We start from the raw sequence: 26,590 nt of genomic DNA, 5'->3' as shown, positions 1-26,590 counted from the left end.
CCAAAATGTAATTAATGAGTCTTGCTTCTCTACCAAATACCCGCTTCTCTCCATACCACAGAACCCAGAAATAATTAAAGGAAATTCAGGTTGGGTAGTTTTTCTTGCTCAGCTGTATCTCTGGAAAGGGGTGTGGTAAGGGAAGCGAGAGGGTCTTATTTACATCAAATATAAATAGCTCTTTACTCACTGAGACCATTTGTGGCACTGTAATAACACGAATGCAAAGAACATCTGTCTGAAATCTATTCCGTGTCTGGTGTCTGATGCCATGCTTATATGATGAAGGCCACGGAAGCAAACCCAGAGGCACAGAATTTAAACGCAGCCCTCAGAGGTCTCTCTGGTTGGTTTCTTTTCCCTTGCTGATCCTCATCAGAGGACAAATTTACCAAGAGCCATCAGCCGAACACACCCACGCTGGATGTGGGCCGAGAGCAGCAGGTCTGCGGAGGTCTGGGCAGGGAGGCGGGAGGGTGACCAGGGCAGCAGTCGGCTGAAAGCATGCGGGCATTGCTGGGCAGCAGCTGGAGGAAGTTTGGCCACGCCGGCCGGGGAACCTATGGGTGGCTAACCAGCGAACCCAGCCTGCCTCTTCTGGAAACTCAGCTGCAGGTCTGTACCTACCACTTATGCCCTTTCTTCCCCCAGAATACCCTTGTTAGCCTTAAAACCAACATCGCCTGTATTGTTAGGAAAACTTGGTGGCAACCTTTTGCATTACAGGTGTGACAAAAATATGAAGTTGCTGACTGACCTGGTATATGGAGGTAACTTGAAAGCTGGATTCTTTTGACAATGATAAATTCAAGTAAAACTTGTCACAGAATATTCTAAGAACACCTGAGATAACAAATATCTTAAAGATCACCTGAAGGCAGAAGTCAGCAAATTCTTGCCTTGGTACAATAAGGTTGCATTTTTGCTCAGTAAGCAATGTCTACATTTAAAGAAAAAAAAGAAAGAAAGATATTCCCTTTGGCCCTCCAACTGTTTCTAAGAAGCCAAGGATCTTACTTCAGGAAGGGCAGCAAAGAGTTAAGGAGTTTTGCCTCTAAGAAATTCAGCAGCTGCTTTGCTTTCTCTGGGAAATCCCCAAAGGAGTCCCAGTCTGAGGATTCATTATGGAAAAATATTTATAGCAACCTAAAAACTCAGAATTAATTTTATGGTCAACAGGAAAGTGAGTGATACCACTGTCCCACAAGAAAGAGGAAAAGAAACCTATTTTCTTGTTTTCTAGAAATCTGAGGGGTGAAATTGGTATTTAAGTTCTCTAAAACCACTTGTTACAGAAATAAATTATACACATATATGATATATCCTTCAGCAGTTACACTTTCTATTGCCTTTTTCTTTAAAGTAATCCCTGTACTACAAAGTCCTTGAGAAATATTAAAAAGCCACTTTGAGGGTAATGAACCATTTTGAATGTTTGACTAAAGACATTCTTTCTGCATTTAAAAAAAAATACAAAACAATTTGAACCAATATACTATGAATCATTTAAAAAACAAAGATACCATCGTAAATTTGTTCTAGAGCTCCATAGTCTCTTAATTAGGGGGAAAAAAAAAAAATTTCTTTATCTCAAGAAATTGTCCTAATCTGCTGTATAAGTGTCAATATCTGGACAAGATAACTCACCCAATGGAACTACTGATTACAGAAGGGGACAGTAGCATCTTTTTCAAATTTTTGCAACTAATACCATTTGTGGTATAAAGTAAGAGGATTACATAAAAACTTTTAAACAGAATATTAAGTATCTTCATATTCAATGCATATGGAACTTAGAGGGTATAACAGTATTTAAAATTTGATGCCCACAATGGTTTAGAAACTATTATTACCCACATTTATTGAAGGAGAAAGAAGAAAAATCAATTATGCAAAATGGTCCGTGGTTATCAAGGAGGAAGAGTGATTAAGTATTAAGAGATAATAGCTTTAACATTTTAAATGATTTATCTAGTGGGAGAAAATAAACATAGTTTAAATTGCTTTTTCAGTCCAACTTGATTTTTTTAATAATTGCAGTAAATTTATTTTTGAGTTCATCTATTCTTAAAGCTTATATAACCAAAGTCCTTGTTTTATCATAACAGGTTTTAAGAGTTCTGATAAACTAGATCATGTGTGAGAAAACAGAACAAATTCATAGTTCATTAATTCATTATATTCTCAAGCCAACCCTCCAGAAAAGATGATTTTACTCTGATTTCATACTGAAGAAAAACTAGAATCAGAGGGGGTAAGTGAATAGTCCATGGTCACACAGGTATCAGAAGGTCATATTGGAATTCAAGACCACAGCTGTCAAAGCCCAAAGATGATGCTCTGCTGCTCACGAAAACCTTAAAAAATTGTAAGGATTTTAAGCTAAAACATCATAACTCATATCTTACCAAAACAAAATATCTAACAGTGTAAATATTAAATAGACCATCTAATTTCAAGTCAAAATAACATACATAGTTGTAAATTATTTAGGCATTAAAGACAACAACAACAACCAAAAGAAACCACTAGATAAGTCAGTCTCTCAAAACGTCAAGACCAGCAACACATTTGTTCTTTCCACCAAAATCAAGGCAAAAAACCCAGCTCTCATAATTTTACTAGTGTAAGTTTTATGTTAAATCAGTAGATCTTAGTATATTGTTTTTTAAACACAATTATAAGGTTTTACACTGTTTTCTTTCCCTCTGTAGTAGTAGATACTAACATTCACATGCGTTGTGAATGGGGAAGCATTTTAACACTTATTTCTTAGCAGCTTTATGTAAAGCGATGTCTAAACAATTTGGAACAGGACTTCTTTTTTCAAACCTTGCTGTTGAAGTATCATTCTGTGCCTATTATATTATTTACTCCATCAAGAATCATCATTATTCTCATAAACTGATACTATAAAATCAATACCTTTTAGGTTACTTAAAAATTTACCTGCAATTCTTTTTCTTGAGTTCCAAATTTCTATATTTATCCTACAAATATTGCAAAAACAAATTGAAGGAATTTCACAATCTCAATCATCATAAGCATTGGCTATCCAATCAGATTTCAAATGTTATTTATATGCCATAGGAGCATGTAACAATGTCAGATTTTACTCCAGAATCAAAGAAGTTCCAAATGACCCTTGTGCAGCATAAAACATTATTGGTCTAATTCTAAATGAAGTAAGTACATAAATAATGAAGTACATAAAAAATGAAGTAAGTACATAAATTCAATGAATGTGTGATGGACCTACCAACTAAACCTTATTCTAATATTTTTACTTCAGTGGAAATATTGTAGGGTATCCTCGTGTACTTTTGACATTCTGAATTCATACTTTTTAAGTACACTTTAATTATTAGCATAAATGAATGATTAGAATGATCTTTAGAGTGAGTAAATGATGGTGAAAGTGGAAGTCGCTCAGTTGTGTCCGACTCTTTGGGACCCATGGATCATGCAGTCCATGCAATTCTTCAGGCCAGGATACTGGAGTGGGTAGCCTTTCCCTTCTCCAGGGGATCTTCCAGACCCAGGAATCGAACCGGGGTCTCCTGCATTGCAGGGAGATTCTTTATCAGCTGAGCATCAGGCAAGCCCAAATGGTGATAGAATACAAAAGGAAGACAGAGGCCAACCTTAGAACTCCAGCGGTCTTCTTTCCCCATCTTCTAACCCTATTCCGTTCCCCAACTCCAGGGCACCCAGAAGGGAAGTTCCACCCGGGAAGATGTGGAGCCCTTCCTCTTCATCCTTCTTCCAGCCACCGTCCTGCTCTTCCTGGCCTTTCTACTGCTCTTCCTGTATCGCCACTGTCAGACCCCGCGGGCCCAGGACCAGGTTTCCGCCCTGGACCTCCCAGAGCAGCCGCCTGCAGGGGAGGTGACCGACTTCCTGCCCGGCTCACCCTGGGGCAGCGAGCAGACCTCCCCTTACTCCGCACTGCCCGCGCTTCTCTCTGAGGCATGTTCCCCGCCCTCCTATGAGGAGGCCACCAAGTATGCCCCTGGGGAACAGGCTCCGGATGCGGGCATCCAGTGTGGACAGGGTTCACCTGGACTGGATAAGCAAATGTAAACTGCCCCTGAAAACCGCACAGAACATGGCCCTCCGCCCTTCCAAGAGCCCACTTGGGCAGGGGGACAAGGGCCTCTGGACCTAAGAAGCTGTTAGTCATGGTGGACACCGGGATGAATGGGTTGGGGCTCGGGGACTTGGAGCTTGACAAACGTCAATCTTGTTAACTCATTTTCAAGTTCCTCAGGGGAAACTTTCCCCAGGTTGTTCCAAAGATGACTGGGCTCTTCTATAACATATACTCTTGAGAAAAACAAAAAGTTCTGTATGAGTTGAGGGGGAAAAAAGAATTACTAGGGAACATAAGAACTAACTCTGTAGAGAAAGAAAACAGGAAAATGTTGATAAGCCAAAGATAACTGCTTTGACCACCAAATAAAACTTCTCTTTACACAAGTTGTCCAGGGCCTCACTTGTTTCACTTCTGTGTGAAGAGGCTTGGAGAGTTCTAGAAAGAGAGAAAAAACAGCTCTAGAGCTGCAAGGGTCAGTGGACCCGGCACATTTTCAAGGCTGTTGTAAATAATGGTCAAGTATATTTCAATATTAATGAGGAAAGAACTGACATTTGCAAGCGTTTTAGCTAAAAAAAATAAAGTGCTACAAAATTCTCTCCTGAGTACTGTCACTCTTGTTTACCTTCTGACTTGCTTCCTGGATTTTAAGGATTTGGCTTGGTTATGTGGGAATGTCTCACACTAGAATATCATGGGCTGTCCAACTGTGCCATGGCAGGACAAAAAGTCGTTGTTCCCACGCACTATCTTGGGGGGACCTGGTGACAACATATGTTCATCAAGAAGCAGTAATAAGAGTAGAAATCAGTTTAACATTGGAAAGGAAAGGTCAAATCTTTTTTTACCTTATATAGCATTGAAGGGTTGTTTTATTTTTTATTTTTGCTATACAGTAGGTCTTTGTTGGTTATCCATTTTAAACGTAGCAATGTGTACAAGGTCAAAAGCATAAAGAGAAACACAGATAAGCTCTAACAGGGTCTTATAAATCACACTGTTCAAGCTCTTGCTTTGCAGATGTCAAAACTAGAGCTGAGAGAGGTTAAACACCTCCTAAGAGGCAGAGCTGGGACCAGAAGCCTGGCCTCTCTGCCTTGGATCAGAGCATCTTCCCCAGTGCCAGCTGATCTCCCAAGAAAACTGCAAATGTGGAATTTCAGTGCCCACTCCAGACTGAGGGTCGGGGCTCAAAATAAGATGGACAGAGCTGAATTTGGAATGGATACAAATCTCCCTCTGATTTTCAAATGGGGAGGTAGGGGTCGGTCATTTACATTTGGGGGCTGTATCAGGATACCCATGGGGGTGGCAAGGTGACACACAAGGTCCTTAAGTTTGTATTTAATGCCATAATTTCAGGGGTAAAACTTTTTTGTTTTCACAGTATAAACTAAACAACCTTCTGATGGTTCAAAATGAACAAAAAATGATGACTCTTCAAAATTTTTGACATGAACATTTTTATACTAGATACACAACATGGTAGAGTTATAGAAAAATAACAAAGTACAATGCATTACTTTTCAAATGTAATCTGATAGAAATCATAGCAATTTCTTTCAAGACTGAAGCAAAATATAATCTGAGTGAAAAATCAATAAAATTTATTTCAGGAAAATTGTTCTGAACAATTCTCTAATGGTCTTTAAGGGAAGTAAATAAACAAATGGCAATGAGAAGCTCAGCAGACAGCCTTCTTTTTTTAATCCTAGGATTCTAGTTCTCTGTGAGACTGTTGATTTCCCAACTGCCATTTCTTTTTCTTCCCTTGCTAACAGAACCCAGATTTGGTTCTGAAATCCTGGGACCACCTGTGAGAGGCAGACAGATTTCCCTTCCCCCTGCCCACACCAGTGGATGCACAATGAGAGTTAATTATGGTGATCTCAATTCCTTTGCCAGGGACTGATTTGGTCCTTGGGGCTGATGGGGGAGATGTACACAGGAGGAGAGGCTTGCTCTAAAAAAGACTGCCTCACATTCAAAATAAATGCATGGAAGGAAACACTCTTCCTTTCTGCTGGATGTTACATGTCTGCATGCGGCACATAGGGCTGTTGCTTGCAACCAGGAGCAAGACATTGGCCAGGGCTAGTATTGAGGATAGTAGAGTAGAAAGATGGACAATACATGGGTTGATGATTGTCATGCTGCCTAATAACCCTGAAAATGTCTATATTTTCATGAGAGAATACCTTTCCCACTACTTAACCATTTAAGCCACGCTTGGTATTTGTAGACAAAAGCATCCCAAATACCGCCATTTCAAAAGCCAATATGGAAATGCATTGTCATGTTTAACAATATTCTGATAGGGTTTCCCTGGTGGCCCAGTGGTAAAGAATCAGCCTGCTAATTAATGCAGGAGACACAGATTCAATCCCTGGTCTGGGAAGATCTCATATGCTGCAGGACAACTGAGATTTGAGTGCCACAACTATTGAGGCCACGTGCGGCAACTCCTGAAGCCCGAGTAACTCAGAGGCCGTGCTCCACAGCAACGGAGCCACCACAGTGAGAATCCCATGCATCACAACTAGGGAGTAGCCCCCTCTCGCCGCAAGTAGAGAAAAGCCAAGACCCAGCACAGCCCAAAATAAGCAAACAATTAATGTGTTTGGTAGACTTACTTAAAATAAGTAGTCAATGCTAGGACTCATTGAAGACTTTATCAGTGATGTAGTTAAGGAAATATTTTCTTTTGTGGAACCAAATCAAGCTGGAAGAAAATAAAATTCCACTTGCAACCTGTTATGGTACATCCTGTGAGACAGACTGATTTTTACATTTTTCAATAGTTAAAAAAAAAAAAGATATTTCATGACACATGAAAGCTATATGAATTAGAATTTTAGTGGCTAGAAATAAAATTATTGGAACCCAGCCAGGCCCACTTGCCTATAGCTCTTCCTACATCAAGAGTCGAGTAGTTATAGTGGAGACTATTTGATCTTCAAAGCCCCAAATACTTACTGCCCAGTTCTGTAAAGGTTTGCTGACACTTGCTACACTCCAGTGGACTTCAACCCTAGTGCATGGTAGAATTACTCGAGGAACTTTTAGAAATACAGATATCAGGACCCATATAAACCAGTTAAACAGAAATAGAGCCAGAGATCCTAATACAAAGGCAGGTCATTTTCTAGGTAATGTGAGTGGATACAAAATACAGGTGAGCTTCTACCCAGGTGTAAGTTACCATGTCTAGAGAAAATAAGTCTGTAAATCTAGCTTTGGGGCATCATTTATAACCCAACATTCTCTGTAAACACTTCCCTGAAGCCATCAGCATAATGTGCACCTGCCACCAGTTCAACTCACAAAGCAGGATTTGCAAGCAGAATATTAGAAGCAATCATGTAAATAGTGAATCCCTTTTTAAGTGTTGACACAACTGGCATACACGGGCAGTACTAGCTGTCTGCACTCCAAGTCAGAGAGTGGGATTGATAGAAATCCAGGGATGAAAGAACTAGATTTTGACAGCTAAAAAGTATTTGGGGAAGCAATAACGGTAGCTAGAAAAGATTAAGAATGGGAGGGAGGCAACCTCCCTGGCAGCGCAGTGGTTAAGACTCCACGTTTCCAATGCAGGGGGCCTGGGTTCTCTCCCTGGTCAGGGAACTAAATCCCACATACCACAACTAAAAACCCTCAAGGCCGCAACTAAGACCCGGCACAGCCAAATAAGTTGTTTTTTGTTTTTTTTTTAAAGAGGTAGTATAATAGTAACAGTGACCAGAATGTAGATATTTTCACTAAATTCTACACTAGGTCAGAAAATATCAGTAAGGCATCATTTTCTCCATAGGAAAAGGAGTCCAGTGTCTGGTCTGGCATGAAGGGAGCTTGAAAGTCGGTTCTCCATCATAACAACAACAAAGAACCCAACAACTGAAAAATCAACAGCTCCTCTTAAATGCAGCGAACTGTGGTCACAGGCCAGTCCACTGGCCCCCAAACTAGAGAGAGACGGATACAGAAAATCACAACTTACCTTGAGCAGAAACCCGCACATAGAAACCTCCTCAGGAAACTGGGCCAGAGTCGGGAAAAGCTGAACTGCAATTGAAGGCTGCTGGAGGCTCAGAGTAGGCAAATCTGAGAACTGAATACTCCAGAGGGGCCCACACTGTGAATTTTGCCTCTAGGAGCCCTACCAGAGTTTCACAGTGGAGTTCTGAGGAAAAAAAAGAACCTTATTGTGCTTCCAACAGAAGGAGAGGAAGAACCATCCCGAAACCCACCAGTACGTTCTGTCTTTGTATCAAAGTCTGCCCTCAGGAGAACTGCTTCTCCAGGGCCTAACCTGCTCGGGTTTTATCAGAACCTAACTCACCTGGGAGGGGGCGGGGAATTTGCAGCCCCAGCTGATTCTAGTCTTACACTGCAGAGTGGGTAAATACCCAACTAGCTTGTTCTAATAAAGGGGAGAAAAGAAAAAACAGCAGAGAAACACTTTTCAAGTTCACAGCCAGTGGCACAGGCTCACTAAAAGACTGAAACCTAATCATAAAACTATAAAACATTTTCCCTTCCCCAATATCTAACCACCGACCACCATGTAATTAAAGGCCTGTTTACTGCTGTTCTTTTTGCCTAGGATATTGAGTTTACCCTTCAAGAAAGAATTGTAAGGTATACTAAAAGGAGCAAAACACAATTTGAATTAACAAAGCAAGCATCAGAAACAGATCCAGAGATAGCAGGAATGTTGTTGGAATTATCAGACCAGGAATGTAAAATAAATATGACTAATATTCAAAGAGCTCTAATGGAAAACATAGACGACAAGAACAGAAGGGCAATGTCTGCAGAGAGACAGAAATTCTAAGAAAGAACCAAAAAGAAATGCTAGAAACCAAAAACACTGTCACAGAAAAGAAGAATGCTTCTGATGAGCTCATCAGCAGACTGGACACAGTTGAGGAAGGAATCTAAGTTTAAGGACATGTTAATAGAAAATTTCAAAAGGGAAAAGCAAAGAGAAACAAAAACTGGAAAAAAAAAAAGCAAAACAGAATAGATGAGAGTTGTGAGACAACTATACAAGGTGGTGGTGTGTGCGTGCTCAGTTGTGTCTGACTCTTTGCAACCCCATGGACTGTAGCCTGCTGGGCTCCTCTGTTCACGGGACTTTCCAGGCAAGAATACTGGAGTGGGTTGCCATTTCCTACTCCATAAAAGACCCTGATGCTGGGAAAGATTGAAGTCGGGAGGAGAAGGGGACGACAGAGGATGAGATGGTTGGATGGCATCACCAACTCAATGGACTTGAGTTTGAGTAGACTCCGGGAGTGGGTGATGGACAGGGAGGCCTGGTGTGCTGCAGTCCATGGGGTCACAAAGAGTCAGACACAACTGAGTGACTGAACTGAACTGAAAAGGTGTTACACAGGTACAATGGGAATATCAGAAAGCAAAAAGAAATATTAGAAGCAACAATGAGAACAAATTTCCGTAAATTAATGTCAAATCACAGATCCAGGAAACTTGGAGAGCATCAAACAGGAAAACAAACAAAGAATACCCCTACACCTGGGTATTTCAAATTCAAGCTGCAGAAAACCAAAAATTAAGAAAAAATCTGGAAAGAAGTCAGAGAGGGTGAGAGGGAAAGTTTTACATATAGGAGACGAAAGATGAGACCAACAACTTCATCTCAGAAACCATGTGGTCCCAAAGACCGAATCAGTCCCTGGGGAAGGAACTGAGATCACTGTACTCTGATATTAGAATAAGGCATCATAAGCCCCACCATGTTCTCAGGGCAATGCACTTTGTGATACAGAGTTAAAAACTAAAGCTTCTCCTTCTTCATTCCTCCCCCCGCCCCATATTCAGACAATACATATAGTTGGATGTTTTGAAAGGCCAACATTAGCATTTATCCTCTCTATCTGGATTCTGAACAAGGCGAGGCAAAAGTTAAATAGTCTCACTTCAAGCATTGAATCTTCTTGGTTCTATATTATTCATTATTTACTCCTTTATCACACTAATAAGCCCTGCCCCAGAGAGTTGTTAAAACACACATCCGCCATAAGGGCAGAGTAAGTATTACTGCCTTTCTTTATTATTCTTCCCATATACTACATCAGACGTTCTTACTTTCTTGTAGGGAAACTAAGATATCAGAATCCACTCAGCCATCAGCCTTACCAGGCTCCATGCCCTCCATGCCCAGAGCTCACATCATTTTTAGGGGCCCATGAAAATATTTTAATTTACTTTAAAACCAGAATTTAAAAAGTTAATTTTTGGGGGGGGGTCAAAAATTATATTCATCTTTTTAACAACAGAGACATAAAACACAAATGTTTGTATTTTTCTGCAGAGGAAGGGACCCACCAAAGCAAAAGTGCTTTGGACCCATCACAGTTATAATGCAGCCCTGGGAGGAAGGCTGTCCCAGATCAAAGGAAGCCAACTTTAGACAAGGAAACCAGAGAAATCTGAAATTTTTTCAGAGGAAATACCTGTGTTCTCTCTCCCTTCCCTACACACACCCAGTGGTTCTAGCCACACTTACCCTCCCTCTCTCCTCTTATTCTGTTAATGTCATCAAAGCAGTAAACAATCAAGTAATCTCAATAAGGCTTCTCCTTAGGCAGAATGTGTAAGAACATGCGTGCCAAATGAGCGGAGGATCAGGTAAGTTCAAAGAACCAATTTCAGTTCTTAATGAACTGGTCCAGAGTTTTTATTCACAAAAGACTATACTAATAACTACTATTTATCAGGATACAGCATGCAAAATATTGGGCCAAGAGATGACCAGGCATTACCTCTTAGAATCCTCAATAGCAAACGAGGTGAATCCCATCCTTTTGCACAAATAAGGAAACAGATTCAAGAAGGCTGAATCACATGCCCAACATCACACGGCCAGAAAGTAGAAGAGTTAATGATGGAAAGCCAGACTCTTAAACCTTGAAGCAGGCATCTTCTTCTGACCTAGTGGAAAGTGAAAGTGTTACTCGTTTAGTCGTGTCTGACTCTTTGCAATTCCATGGACTATAGCCCATCAGCTCCTCTGTCCATAGAATTCTCCAGGCAAGAATACTGGAGTGGGTAGCCATTCCCTTTTCCAGATGATCTTCCCAACCCAGGGACTGAACCCTGGTCTCCTGCGTTGCAGGCAGATTCTTTTCCATCTGAGCCACCAAGGTAAAGAATCTGTGATAATGGCAGGATTGAAACCACTGTAGCCCCAGAAACTGATGCCTAACTCCAGTTCACTGGTATTAAAAATATATTTCAACTCTTACATTCTCTTGGGTAGAATGAACCATGTACTGACCACATACAGAGACTTTGCTTTGATTATCCTGTACTTCAGGTACAGGTCCTAAAGAATTCCAGCTGTGAAAACAACATTAATGGGAGTCCAAGCTGTTTCATCTGCATCTCCAAGCCTAGAGAAGGTAATGTCATCTCACCAAATGATATCCCATTTGTACAGTAAATATGAACCTGGAAAAAGACCCATGTTTCTGAACATTAAATAAATAATAAAAACCAAACTAAAACAAACATGTATATGATATGTATCAATATGAATTTATACTATTTTTTTCCAGAGTTTTTTGAGAATGTGAGCTACCTAGTTGTGGTATATTTGGTTTCCACTTTTACCTCACATCATGAACCAGTTACCATCAGTGTGGATATCCCTGTTTTTAAAAACACTCACCGCAGTCTCAGAAGTTATATCAGCCTCATATTGATTAGAATTGATGTTTTAATTTTTTAAGACATTCACAGCTTTAGACCTTAGCTTTCTTATCCTCGGCCCCACGTTCAATAAATGTCTCTGCATTTTCTGTGGTCCATGAGAAAGGTGGTTCACAGGTGCTTCTAAAGACACTCAATCACAATCCATGTCTGATAAATTCAGATTGGCATTCATTCAACATTTATCAAGCAATTATGTGTCAGGCACCAAGTGTAAATGGGGCTTTGTGGGTTGCTTTGTATCTAAATAATGGATGACTATTAAAATTCTTACCCAAACTAAAGAAGAAACCAAGCAAAAGAAAAGATTACATTTTCCATTAGAATACCAAGTTGCTATCAATTTTATAGTTATATTTGAGATTGTAGTAACTGTAAAAAGACCAAGTATTTAATTACATTGTGAGCACAAGAATGGCCTCTGAGTAAACAATGACTTGAATGTAAAATAAAAAGGCTGAGCACCGAAGAATTAATGTTTTCAAATTGTGGTGCTGGGTGAGATTATTAAGAGCCGCTTGGACAGCAAGGAGATCAAACCAGTCAATGCTAAAGGAAATCAACCCTGAATATTCATTGGAAGGACTGATGCTGAAGCTGAAGCTCCAATACTTTGGCCACTTTATGTGAAGAGCCTACTCACTGGAAAAGACCCTGATGCTGGGAAAGATCAAGGGTAGGAGAAGACAGAAGATGATATGGTTGGACAGCATCAGTGACTCAATGGACATGAATCTGAGCAAACTCCAGGAGACAGCGAAGGACAGGGAAGCCTGGAGTGCTGCAGTCCAGGGGGTTGCAAATAGCTGGACTCAACTTAGTGACTGAACAACACCACCAACAAAGGACGAAATTTTATACATTTCTAAACCCCACCGACACCTACTATAGCACTATTCATAGACGACATAAATAGTTACTCTTTTCGCTATTATTCCTGAAATAAACCACCTCAAACAGAGTGGCATTTTAAAAAGCAGCCATTTTTTTATGCTCACAGGTTCTGTAGGTACTGCCTGTGTTTGCTCTGGGACCTCTGGGTCACTGACATGTGTGGTAGCTGTCGCCAGCTGTGTCAGGACCTCAGCTAGGAACCTACACAGAGCTTTCCATGGAACTGCCTGGGCTCCCTTCCAGCCAGGCTGTTGGATTTCTAAGAGCGGGTAGCCCTAGAACTTGGTGGAAGTTTTTAATGACCAGGCCTCAGAAGTCACACAGCCTGCCCAGTTTCAAGGAAAAGGAGCAGAGACCTCATTCTCTCAGTGGGAGGGGCAACAAAGTCACGTTATAGGAACAGCACGTTGGATGAGAAACACCATGGCAACTGTCTCTGGGAGATAAGTCTGCCTCAAGTATGGCATAATCCATGACCAACCGATATCAGCAATTGGCATCAGTACTTCTCTCATACACTTGAACTCTTTGATAACATGGTGTGATTGCCCTTTCACACCTCCCAAAGTCAGTTAAGGCCTGATGACGTGATTTGGTCCATGAAACATGGATGGAAGTGACACATCTAACAGTGCAGGAAGCACTTAAAGTAAAGCCTCATGATTCCTAGATTCCATACTTGCAAATTCACCTACTTGCTGATATATCTTTGTAACCCTCGCATCAATACATCACTTTCTGGCTCATGGGTGGATATGTATACGCATAGAGTGGTGAAAAAGCTAAGCCACCAAAGACATTCCCAGATAAAGTCGAACAAGGCTAAGTTCTGTTTTCTACTTACAGGTCTCACACATCGTCCTTCTCACAGTTTATTTAGTGGCACATTTTTCACATTTTTGTGCTTTCGTTGGTGATCTTGCTCTTTTAAATGCCTCCCCAGGCATAGTGCTGAAGTGCTGTCTAGTGCTCCCGAGAGAAGAGAAGGATGGGATGTGCCTTTTGGTGAAGATACTTAAACTTCAAGGAGGCATAAGGTACAGTGTTGCTTTTTGTGAGTCCACTGTTACTGAATTAACAGCATATATCAGGGACTTCCTGGCAGTCCTGTGGTTAAGACTCCATACTCCCAACGCCGGGGCACGGGCTCAACGCCTGTCTGGGAAACTAAGATCCCACATGTTGCAGAGTGTGGCAAAATAAATTAATAAAAGCAGAGTTTGCCAGAATGGATTTTAAAAAGTATATATTAAATGAGTTATCTTTATGCAATAACACACATAAAATAAGGCTACATATTGATGACAATGTACCCAGAGTTTTTCACAGGAACCTAAGTCTGAATTTCCTCTAGTACCAATGGTTCAGTATTCATTCACTCAATGTCCATGGTGACCGTATAGAACACACATAGCTGCCATGAATAATGAGAAATGGCTCAAATTCCTGCTGCAGGATTCTCCTGTGCTTGCTCCCCTGCTGGGATGAACTTGGAGACCCTCGTGATAGAAAGTGCCACACTGCACCATCACGAGTGCCATAAATCTTAAATAAAACATCTTCACAATGTCATGTACACACTGGTTAAACATGAGCTAATAAAAAGAAAAATTTTACTTTAATTAATCAATAAGAAAACTAGCTAGATAATTTGACATGTTAGTGTAAAACTTGAGTCTTCTGAATTTCATTGTTCATTCTAACTGAAATTAGTTTAAAATAAATCCCTTTCTTTCCTTCCTTCTGTTCTTTTACATGACTAATTATCAACTTGTAAATATAGATAATTCAACTTAGTCACCTGCTGTTATCTTAATTAATTGTATATTCCACACCCTATAAAATGAATGTCTCCAAATGTAGCCTCAGTTTTTAGACAAATAAAATACTCTTCCCCTCAAAAAGCATTGATAATTGTAAGGTATGCTGCAGGTGAAAAAGAACAACAGATTTCCTAAGCAACACTGTAAATTATTTTCTTTTCCTCTTAAAAAAATATTTCTGTAAAGTAAAATTGTATTCTCAACTTGGCAAATTTACCTATGCAATGGATCACATCTGTTACATGAGTTAAAATAAACAGGCTATTTAAAAATAAGTCAAAATTCATTATTTAGCCTTCACTAAATAATTCAAACATATCTCAGCAATAATAATAGATTTGCTATAAACCCTAGAAAGTGTCATATATCCTCAGACCACTGCATATCCATTTGAGCAGGAAAGGGGAAGGAAACAAAAAGACATCAATTGCGTTAAAAGCACTAGGCCCACAGAACATGATATTATCCAGCAACAGAAAGGAATGAAGTATGATAGATGCTACAACATGGATGACTCTTGGAAGCATAACACTAAGTGGAAGAAGGCAGTCACCAAATATCACGTATTATATATAATTCCATTTATGTGGAAAGTCCAGAAGCGGCAACTCCATAGAGACAGAAGGTAAAGGGTCAGACATGACTGAGCGGCTAATGTACTCTATACACTGCTGAGACAGAAAGTAGATTAGTGGTTGCCAGGGACTGGGAGGTCGGGTGTGCTGTGTTCTCAACTGCTTCAGTCGTGTCCTCCTCTTAGCAACTCCATGGACTGTAGCTCGCCACGCTCCTCTGTCCATGGGATTCTCCAGGCAAAAATACTGGAGCGGGTTACCACGCCCTCCTCTAGGGGATCTTCCCAATTCAGGAATCAAACCCACATCTCTTACATCTCCTGCATTGACAGGTGGATTCTTTACAATCTGAGCCACCAGTAGAGATTAGGAGTAACTGCTAAATTGTATAGGGCTTTTTTGGTGATGTTTGTATAATACAATGAATATACTGAAAAACAATGAATTGTATTTGTTAAAATGGTGACTTTCACACCCATGGCTGATTCATGTCAATGTATGGCAAAAACCACTACAATATTGTAAAGTAATTAGCCTCCAATTAAAATAAATAAATTAAAAAGACAAATAAATAAAATGGTGACTTTTAGGGTATGTGAACTATATATCAAAACAAAAAATTTTTAAGGCAGACCCACTAGAATGGCTATAATAAAAAAGTCAGATAATAACAAGCGTTGGGTAAGGATATGTAGAAACAGAAAACTCACACCCCACTGGTGAAAATCTAAAATGGTACAGTCACTTTGTTTTTTTATTTTTAAAATTTTATTTTCTGGCTGCACAGCACAGCTTGTGGGATCTTAGTTCCCTGCCCACCCCACCCCTCCTCAGTGAAACTGCGGAGTCCTAACCGATGGCCCACCAGGGAATTCTATGACACAGTCACTTTAAAACACAGTCTGCCAGTTCCTCAAAAGTAAATATAGAGTTACCATTTGACCCAGCAATTCCATTCCTAGCTTTTACCCAAGAGAAATGAAAACATGCCCAACAGAAACATGTATACAAACGTGCACAACAGTATTACTACTCAAGCCAAAAGTGTGAAGCAATTCAAATGATCATCAACTGATGAATGAATAAACAAAATGCTTATGGAACTGAATAGTTTTCAGCCATTAAAAGGACTGAAGTACTGATACGTGCTACAATGTGAATGAACCTTGAAAATATTTTGTTAAGTGAAAGCAGCTAGTCAAAAAGGGCAACATTGTATATGCTATGTTTGTGCCCTCCTAAACACTTGTATGTTGAAACCCTGATGCCCAGTATGATGGTTAAGAGGTGGGGGCTTTGGGCAGTGATGAGGTTATGAAGAAAGACCCGCACATGAGTGGGATCAGTGCCCTTATAAAAGAGACCAGGAAAAACTCCTTCCACCATGTGAGGGTACAATAAGCAGTCTGCCACAAGGAAGAGGACCGTCATCTGACCTTGTTGGACTTGGACTTCCAGCCTCCAGAACTGTGAGAAGTACATTTCTGCTGTTTGGAAGTTACCCAGTCTGTGATATTTTGTTATAGCAGCCAGATGTGTTACGACACTGTATGATCCCACTTACAGGAAAGGCCCAGAACAGAAGCAGAGATCAGGTTGAGTGGCTGCCTAGGACCCGGTGGTCAGCATTAAGAATGATGACTAATGGGGTTTCAGTGGGGTTTCTGTTGGGGGCGGAAGATGAAGACTTCTAAAATTCACTGTGGTGACGGTTGCACAACTGTGAACACACACTAAATACCATAGACTGGTATGCCTTAAGTGGGTGAATCATATGGTCAGTGAAATTTTTCTCAATAATTCTCTTAGGAAAGAAAAAAAAAAAGACTAAATCTAACCAAAAACTTCTAAAATCCCCAGGGCCTGGCTACTGTCCCCTCTTCCTCTTTCCCACCGCACTTTCCCAGCCTGTTGGGTCCGATGGGGTGACAGGGACCATTTGGTGCGGCGAGGACAGGAAACCAGGCCAGTTCACGCTTTGCTCCGGTGTGACTGTGGCCCCACCCACTTCCTTCCCCTGGCCCCCTTAGGGTCCGCCGTTCGGACCCGCCCGGAGCACTCGGCCCACAGGGGTGCGGACAGGGGCGGCCGAGGTCAGAGTCGGGAGGAGCCTCGCCTCACCCCGCGCCCCGCCTTCCACTGGGGCACTCACGAGGGCGAGCCGCGCTCACGTCCCTCCCTCCGCAGGAGGAGACCGGTCAGCAGAACCGGCTCCCGCGCGGGTGGGGCCGCGGGAGAGGTTGCCGGGCCGGTTACACCAGAAACCCCACCGGTCAGCTGCCCTGCCTTCCTCCGCCGCCGGCTCCCAGGGTGGACCCCTCTGCGTGCGGGTTAACTAAAATACACGGGCGAGGGCGGAGGAGACTCCCAAGGAAAGTCCGGCCAAGCCCACCCTGCCATCCCATCTCCCGGGGGACCCGCAGGAGCAGCGGGCGCCCCGAGCTGCCCCGGGTCGGGATCGCGGTTGCTGCGTCCCCTCCCGGTCGGGGCCCCGCAGTGTCCGCACTGCGCGGAGGTGGCCGCGCGTCTGCGGGGCGGGGACTCGGGGACACGCAGGCGGGGCGGTCCCGAGCGGCCCGGGCGCGGCCACCTTCTCGGCGCAGCTTGCCGGGCTCTTTCTCCGGAGAGACGGCGCTGCCCATGGCCGAGGTGCTGGAGCCCGATCCCGGGGCAGCCGAGGGCTCGGAGGCCCCCGCGGTGGAGACGCCGGCCTGGGAGGTCCGGGAGGATGCGGGGCCCCAGGTAGGCGCCGCCCGCAGGCGCGGAGGGTGCGGGCTTTTGGGAGGCGAGTGCGGAGGTGTTCCCGACCTGATCTGCAATGAAACCGGAGGGTGCCATAGGTTTAACTAAAAAATACTTTTAAAAAAATGGTCTGAGTCCTCGCCCCATTCCTGCACAAACAGGAAAAGGGATCAGTGAGCCATAGTAACCGGAGATGCCACATCTCAATTTTGTTTCTTTGCGGCTAAAAATAATATTGATCGCGTCCCCAAACTCCCGAAGGGGCCCTCCGGGCAGAGGGGCGGAACAGTTGCTTGCTCTTAACCTGAACTGAGAGGCCGCCAGCGTCTCTAATCTAAAGATGGGAGCCGCGGGGGAGGGGCCCTGTCGGCGCTGCGAAGTCAGAACCTCCGGCCGGACCCCAGGGCAGCGCCCCTCCCCGGGACAGGCCATCCCAGGGGACCAGAGATCAAGGTACCTGTGCTGTTGCGTCTCACGTTCTGCCATAGAATTGTCTCCTCTAAGTTTCCCTGTTCCATCTTAGCCCGGGAGTTATGAGATCCGACACTACGGGCCTGCCAAGTGGGTCAGCACTGCGGTTGAGTCTATGGACTGGGATTCAGCCATGCAGACTGGCTTTACAAGGCTGACCAGCTACGTTCAAGGCAAAAACGAGAAAGGTGAAGGCGGTTTACCTTTAATGACTGTATTGTGGCTGAGTGGCCTGGCTTATTGGGCTTTCACTTATTAAAGAAATATATTTTTAGAATAGCGACGAAATAACCAGATGATCAAAGACAATATCCGAAGAGGAGGGAGGAGTATGCTCAGAATCCTTCCTGTCTAGAGGAGGGTACTCCTGGGCTTCTGTTCTCCTTTCTGTGACTCTGCTGAATGAATTGAGCTTCTGTGTACCTAGCCTTAAGGCCTTTTCATGACTAATGCTTTGAGATAATTTGGTGACTGGTAAAACAAGAGTTATTAGGAGGCAGCAAGGGTCAAAGAACACAAGATCCAGAGTCTCAAGATCTGTCTTCTGTTTTGGCACTGATGCTGTTTAGATTTTAGCAGGTCACTTAGCCAATGAGACCTGAATTGTGTAAGTAAAGAATGAACTAGACCATGTGATTTCTAATTTTCCCTTCTATCCCTAAAACTATGGCCAAATGAAAATATTGATAGTACAAAAATAATTATAATGTTAATAGTACAGAAAGTGTTTAATGTGTAGTCGCTAATTGTAATTTTGCCCTTATTTTTTTTAAGATGAAAATTATCTTAAAGGTAAATATTTATGTCAAGAAACTCAGGTCAAAAAATAAATACGTTTTAAAATGTAGTCATAAATGCACTAAGTCTGCTTTCATGGTCTCCTTTGCATCTAAATATATATTTTCGTGGCACAGAGATGAAAATAAAGATGACAGCTCCAGTGATGAGCTACGTGGAGCCCGGCTCAGGTCCTTTTAGCGAGTCTACCATTACCATTTCCCTGTATATCCCCTCTGAACAGCAATCTGATCCGCCCAGGCCTGCAGAGTCCGATGTCTTCATTGAAGACAGAGCCAAGATGACGGTGTTTGTACGGTAAGTGGTAGAGATCATTCACAGCACTGCTGACTGCTGGTTTTACTTGTGGGCACGCATAGTTTAGCGCCTGAGTAGTTTAGCTCCTGTACTTTTCACCCTTCCATGAAAACTGGCCTAATGCATTTTGTGGTGTTTTTCTAGTGACTTGTTTCATATGTTACTAAGGGTCTATGACATGAAAAAAAATGAATTCATTTGAAGAGACATCTCATGCATCCCTCCCACAAATAAGAAGCAACACAAATTACACTCCAACCCCACCCCTCAAATGCATTAGACTGCCTTTACCTGCCATCGAGTTAAATCTGGAGAAAAACGCTTTAAAATAGTGCATGGTACCCCTCCTCCCAAATCTAGGTTCTGATAACCTCAAGCTCTTCCTTGTTCCTCCAACCTAAAGGATGGTAGCTGCTTCCTATAGTTACTGCCTCTATTGGTTTACTGGTTCCTTTTCAGTTTTTCAGACCTTCAATACCTTTCCACTCATTCCTTGTATTAAATTCTCTCTGTTGGTATCTTTAAAGAGCCCGACAAAGTACATAATAGTCTTGTATTAGAGTCCCTTTATTATTATTCCCTTTCTCACCCTCTTATATCCCCTGGTGACTCAGATGGTAAAGAATCTGCCTGCAATTCGGGAGACCTGGGTTCTATCCCTGGGTTGGGAAGATCTCCTGGAGGAGGGCATGGCTACCCACTCTAGTATTCTTGCCTGGAGAATTCCATGGACAGAGGAGCCTGTGGGCTATCGTCCATGGGGTCAAAAAGTAGAAAAGGACGGAGCAACTAACACTTTTACTTTTACCCTCCCTTGTTGAAAGACTCTGTCTCTCTGTCTCTGTTTCCTCAAGTCCCACGTACCTGTCAGACCAGCACAGCCTGGTACAGCCTCACCTGCCCCTTGGGCTCCCATCACCCTACGCAGCACAGCTGACCTTGTCCCTCGAGGGCAGTGCTTTCCCACATGTCTCCTGCAGCATCCTTGTGCTGACCTGTCTGGCCCCGTGATCCCTGTCCATCCCATAACTGGCAATGTCACCTTCTTGTCTTTCCTCTCCTCCTGGTTCTCTCCCTCCGACGGCACCTCGTCCACTCCCCACCCAGGGATCCCTGTTGATGGCCCTTAGCGACCCTCATGTCATAGCAGATGTGCTCTGGGCAGTCTGTTCACACTGCTTCAACTATCTGTGGCCCATGACTCAAATTTAGTGTCTCCAGCCCTGATTTTCCTACTAGTTGGGCATCTCCATGTGAGGGTGGAAGATCAAGCTCAACAGCTCTGAAACCCAGCTTTCCCCCAAGCCTTCTCTGACCTTACAGTGCCTGCGTCAGTGAAGCGTCTCATTGGTCTGACAGCCTCCCCAGCAAGGACCACTGTGGCCATCAGCATGCTCCACCCTGATAATCGGTCCCCAGACCCAGCCCATTTGCCTCAGAACCGGTCGTGATTCCGTTCCCTTCACCCCCCACTGTCACTTCCTCGGGCCCTCCCCTTTCAGGGACCTCAGCTGAGTCCTCTGTGCTACCCCAGTGCTCGGCGCATGCCTGATGCTCACCAGATGCTCTGACATTTTGTAATCTCAGGTTTCCCTTCAAGAGCCCCCAACTATTCTCTGCCCACCAGTCTCCTCTCTCCTGTCCTCCAGAGGGAACTCTGATTTTTCTTATAACAGCAACAAAACCCCAACCTGTTACAGCATTTAAAAATCTGTTCCTCTTGCTTCAGCGTGACATTCAGGCAGTTCACAGTGTACGCATCGCCTCCATAATGTGGCCCAACCTGTCTCCCTGACATCTCTGCTCCCCTCTCCTCCTTCCCTTCACTAAGCAGCCCAAATTCCTCCACATCTCTTTAACCTTTGATTTTGGGCAAGTTGCTGAGGTTTTCCTTGCCAAAATCTCCTCATCTATGAAATGTGTATAGTCAGAGTACCTACCTAACTCACAGAGTTGCCACAAAGATCAGATGAGTTAATTCACATAAAATACTCAGAGCATGAGCAGAATCTTACTACCAACTCTAGCTCCATCCCTCTTCTCTGCTTGGAGAGCCTGCTTTCATCCTTTAGGACTTAGATCAATGGGCATCTTCTCCATGAGGCCTTCCTCAGTGTCTGCAGTCAGCCAGCCACTCTGCCCTATGATTGTAAAATCTAATGATCTATTTATAGATGGTAACATCCTCAAGAATAGAGCAACATGTTTCTCTGCCCAAATCTGTCAGCTCCTGGCGAGGCAAGTGTTTGGGGGATGCTCAGTATTTGTCTGTGTCCTGAATAGAGCCATGCATGGATCACTGTAAAACAACATGTATTCAGAGGACAAAAGATGATCTCTAAGTAGGAGGTTCAAGATTTGATTTCAAGAAAGAAGTGAGATCTGAAACAGATTCCCTTTAGGCAGAACATACTATGCTAAGAGTTGACTATTCCTTAAGGAAATAAATAATAAATTTGGCAGTCAGAATGTTTCCTAACACATGGTTCAGAATTATTATCATCGGTCAACATGATGAAGATTAAGGAGAGTTTTGTCAATTGTCTTCAACATTTTATTTTATATACATGTGCATAGATTCCTATACTTATTCAATTAGGATTTAAAAGGTACTGCGTGTCAGGAATGACTAGGTGCCTGGTAGACATTGTTGAATAAGACAGGCCTGGTTTGTACTCTTGAGACTTACATCTTATCTGAAGAATGGTAGGAATGCTTTTCCATTGGCATATTGATAATAAATCTTGTGCTCAAGAAGAATTAGAAATCCTATTAGAAATGTTTTTGTTTGTTTTCCTATTCTCAAATTTTAGATTCATCATGAGTCATGAGTCAGCAACTCAGCTAAGTCAGTGTGCTATCATGATTTAATCTCAGGGTGTTTTTGTTTGTATACTTTAAAATCTATACCTAAACTTTTAATTTCCCACTTTTTCTTTTCTTTTCTTTTCTTTTTTTTGACTGTCTTTTCATCCCTATCCTCTTAGCAACCTCCTCTCTGGTCCCTTCCCTGCAATCTAGTTTCCATATCTCTGCCTATATTCTTACCCAGATCTGATCAAGTTACTTTTCTGCTCAATATCCTTTGGAATAATCTAAAAAGGCTTTAGGATGATACACAAAGTTCTTACTTCCATGTCTGACTCGCCTTTCTGACTTCAATTTATGCCTCACTATGAAAATGCTTTGTGTTTTTTGGACTTTTGTTCTCTCATCCTTTCCTTTTCTCTGCCCAGGAAAACCATCCTCCATTCTAGACCCAACTCAGAGACACACGTTTACCCTTGATCTAATCAAACCCTCAGTGTTCCCAAGCACTTTGATTCTGTCTCTGATAAAACTCTGCTCAGACTGTATGGAGAGAGTCGCCAAAATGTCCATCTCTTCCATTAGACTGAAAGGTCATAGGATCAAAACTATTATGTTCATCTGTTACAGAGTACCTACCTTTTTCCAAGGAGAAAAAGAGGTAGTGTTTGATAGAAAATAGAAAGTCTGAAAGGGAGCCTACGGAGGGGGTTTCACTCTGGTCTGACCCAGAGCATCAGCATTATCAGGAGTTTGTGAGAAATGCAGGCATTCAAGCTCCACCCCAGACACCCTGAACCAGCATTTTCCCAGTTGACTTGCTTGCACATTCGAGTTTGAGAGGCACAGCATTAGAGCACAAGATGGTATAAAGGCCAAATCTGCCCCAACAGATGAGACCCTGTGCCTGCTCCTGGGTCCCCTCGGGGTGTGTGAGGTCACACTGAGCCTGGGAACCAGAGAAAGGGAACAGATGAGTCCAGGTGCCTAGAGGGAGGAACTCTGAAACTGCGCTTCATCCAGATTTCCTTATATCAGCCTCTGCTTTTTTTCCTAAACTAACATTTGCATCAGTATTAAAATCATTGATGGTCATTTACTTTCTCCTTTGTAGGTCTTTCGATGGATTCTCTAGTGCCCAAAAGAATCAAGAACAACTCTTGACATTAGCAAGCATTTTGAGGGAAGAAGGAAAAGTTTTCGATGAAAAGGTTTACTATACCGCAGGCTACAACAGCCCTTTCAAACTGCTTGATAGAAATAATGAAGTATGGTTGATCCAGAAAAGTGAACCTTCCAAAGAAAGGGAATGAGAAAAGGAGAGAAAGGTCTACTGTCTGGGGCGAAACTTTTGTTTAACATAGACATCATCATTACCTATAAGCAAAATGTATCTAGTATCTCTACCTGAGAGTACTACTATGAACTGAGCTTATTTCCACTGTGCCTTTTTAATGCTTGATGCCTTAGATACACAGATAATAGGGGACAGGATTCTATAAACATGTAAATCTGGCTTTATTTCTATGAGGCTCCAGGGAAATGGAATGTTCTCTCTTTATTGCTGTTATCACAATCATGTTGCCTTAATTCTACTTGGATTTGCGTCATTACCCACTCCAGATATTATCAATAAAAATGGTAAAGTTTATCCTGTGTGGAACTACAAGGCTGTCAAGCCTGGAGAAGTGAAGCTCAGTTGGAAACAAAAACCAAATCATCTTCTGCAGCTGCCACTGTTACTGTCTCTGTTGAGCCTGCTCTCCTATCTGCCCACTGCCCCCACCACACAAGAAAAACTCACAGTACTCAGAAGTCTTGCTAATATTTTGTGATAAAAATATATTTGTGAAGTTAGGGACTTCTGACTTAATTTTGATACTCAAGAAAGACATATTTTTTCCAAATGTGTATAAACATAGAATTTTAAAATTCACTTGAGTTTTTAAAGTATTTTACGTGGTATTATAAATGATAATATGATTTATATCCAATCATATTAACAGGATTTGAATCACATAAAAATGATTCAGTATTCAAAGAGTGGGTTGTTGCAAAATGAGGAAGTTTGAAAATTGGACTTACTTGTATTGGAATGTGCTTGTTCTGGAGAAGACATCACATTGAACACCTCGTAGCCTGTCATGGGAAGCTTCCCTGTAGGCTCCTAGGGGATGATGGTTCTAGGTGTGAAGGAGAAAAGCAAGTTGGAGCTCGGTGACATCCATTGAATGACATTACTTCCTGTTCCTATCTTTGAGTGTATTCAAGCAGGGATCATGTGATCACTTGTATGGAAGATTTGGGTATCCAGTGGATGAAAGAGTGGGGCCAGATGACGTTCAAGGTCCCCTCAGCCCCAACATTATACAGTACCTCTTAGAATTAACCTCCTTAACCTGGATACACTAGACCAGCACACCTACAGTGAATAGTTTCCATAGCTATTTGCGGATCGCCTTCTAGGTACAGTCTTCTAAGCATTTCACGTGAATCCCCGTCAACCCTCAGAACAGCCCTGTGTGTGACCTGTGTCATCTCCGTTTCACAGATGAGGACATAAAGGCACAGAGATGTCAGGTAACTTGCTCCAGACAGCGTCATAAGGGCAGAGGCCGATTCCAGCCCAGGCAATGGGACTCCTGGGTCCAGGCTGTTAACCACCGCGCCTCCTGGCAGTCCATGTTTAAGAGTGCAGTTTTCTCAGGCCATCAGCAAGCTCAGACTGTGTGGAGGGGTTCTTCCTGCATGTATTACATGCATAGTCAACATGATCATGACCTCAGAGAGGTTTTTTAGATTATAATTTTTGATAGAAACCAGGCTAGGTTTCCAGTTTCAAAATTACTATATGGATATACTTTTTTAAATCTTAGGCAATTATTTTCCAAAGGTATTTGGTTTCATTAATTGGTTTTGATTCTTTGCATTTTTGTGTTTGCCAAGAAAAAGTTAAATTTCTTTCTTAGCTCATTTACCAAAACTAACTGTGGGTCTAACCCTTTTAGCCTTCCTACTGATGAAATGTCCACAGTACTCGCCTCTACTGGTATGAAGTAAATATTTACGTATTTGCTTTATAACACTATAAAAAAAGGCATCTCTTATGTGGTAAATTTCATTTTAGATGAGAAAAGCATATTTCCGATTGCCAAGATGTAGTTGTAATCTGAAACATGTTCCATAAAAAAGCGATTTTGTACTCTAAGTACTCTAAGGTATGCCATTTTTCCCTCCTCCTCCGTAAATCATAAATGAAAACATTTTTCAGCCCTAAATTAATCCAGACCAGACAGGATTTCTCACAGCAGTGAATCAGTTATTTTAATTATGTGGCTGGCACTGACTACAAAATATCCCTCAGTATTTCAGTTGAGCTTTCTCTTCTCTTATGGATAGGAAATTCGCGTCTAGATTCCTGAGGCTAAACCTTCCACTCTCCCTGTTGCTCTAACTCACGCGCCATCGATTACACCTCCCTCCATCTTCAGGTTCTCCCTTTCCTCACGCTCTAAACAGTCCACTCACCAGTAGGCTCTGATTCTGCCTGATCTTCCCCACCCCCCCAAAAATAAAGTCCTAGTTCCCCTAGACCCTTACTTAGGACAATAATTTCCATCTCTCCCTTGCCTTGATTATCCAATTTCTCCAGAAAGAGTTGTCCAGAGGCTTCCTTGGAGCTCTAGGTTGGGAGGACATATTTCAGGAACTGTGACAGGGAATTTGGGCGCTAGTGTTAAAGAACCCGCCTGCCAATGCAGGAGAAGTAAGAGATGCAGGTTCGATCCCCGGGTTGGGAAGATCCCCTGGAGAAGGAAATGACAACCCACTCGAGTACTCTTGCTTGGAAAATCCCATGGAAAGAGGAGGCTGGTGGGCTACAGTCCATGGAGTCACAGAGAGTCAGACATGGCTTTAGTGACTAAGCATTAGCACAGTAGGGAATTAAGGTGGGCAACACCCCCCATCACTGTGTTTCCCACAGACCCATTCACATTTGTATGTCAATTTTTCACAAGATACACTTATAAGTCTGCAAATTCATTTAAACTGAGTTCATTCATTCATTCTTTCCTGGTCATCCCTTAGCCCTCTAGAAATCTTTCTTTTCCTTCTACATATTTCACAGAAATGTCATTTATTTTCATCTTTCAGTAGGTCATTATGGAGTCCCTCCTGTGTCGCAGGCTCTGCACACTGTCCAGAGGGTTGGCAGAAATGCCCCCCCATCAGTGGGCTGAACCCATCAAATTCAACCACGTGTTCCACTCTTCCACTCAGTCCAGCTTCCAGATGAGAATACAGCAGTGAGCAGGGCCCCGTCCTCGTGGAGTGTACGTTCCAGA

At 42.5% G+C, this 26,590-nt stretch overlaps 2 protein-coding genes across 2 annotated transcripts; both read left to right on the top strand.

Annotated features, from left to right (window-relative positions):
• Window positions 1–218: 218 nt before the first annotated feature.
• On the top strand, window positions 219–4,693 carry SMIM28 (small integral membrane protein 28). Its single transcript, XM_070461456.1, has 2 exons — window positions 219–615; window positions 3,706–4,693. Exons 1-2 carry the CDS (start codon window positions 505–507, stop codon window positions 4,081–4,083), a joined length of 489 nt encoding a protein of 162 aa, XP_070317557.1. The 5' UTR covers window positions 219–504; the 3' UTR covers window positions 4,084–4,693.
• Window positions 4,694–17,677: 12,984 nt separating this feature from the next.
• On the top strand, window positions 17,678–23,895 carry HEBP2 (heme binding protein 2). Its single transcript, XM_020893066.2, has 4 exons — window positions 17,678–17,870; window positions 18,394–18,529; window positions 19,256–19,436; window positions 23,359–23,895. Exons 1-4 carry the CDS (start codon window positions 17,769–17,771, stop codon window positions 23,555–23,557), a joined length of 618 nt encoding a protein of 205 aa, XP_020748725.2. The 5' UTR covers window positions 17,678–17,768; the 3' UTR covers window positions 23,558–23,895.
• The last annotated feature ends 2,695 nt before the right edge of the window (window positions 23,896–26,590 follow it).

Source organism: Odocoileus virginianus, chromosome 34 (assembly GCF_023699985.2).
Source record: "Odocoileus virginianus isolate 20LAN1187 ecotype Illinois chromosome 34, Ovbor_1.2, whole genome shotgun sequence".
Classification (NCBI taxonomy): domain Eukaryota; kingdom Metazoa; phylum Chordata; class Mammalia; order Artiodactyla; family Cervidae; genus Odocoileus; species Odocoileus virginianus.
Note: the sequence above shows the minus strand (reverse complement) of the source record. Positions and strands in the feature narration are given on the sequence as shown.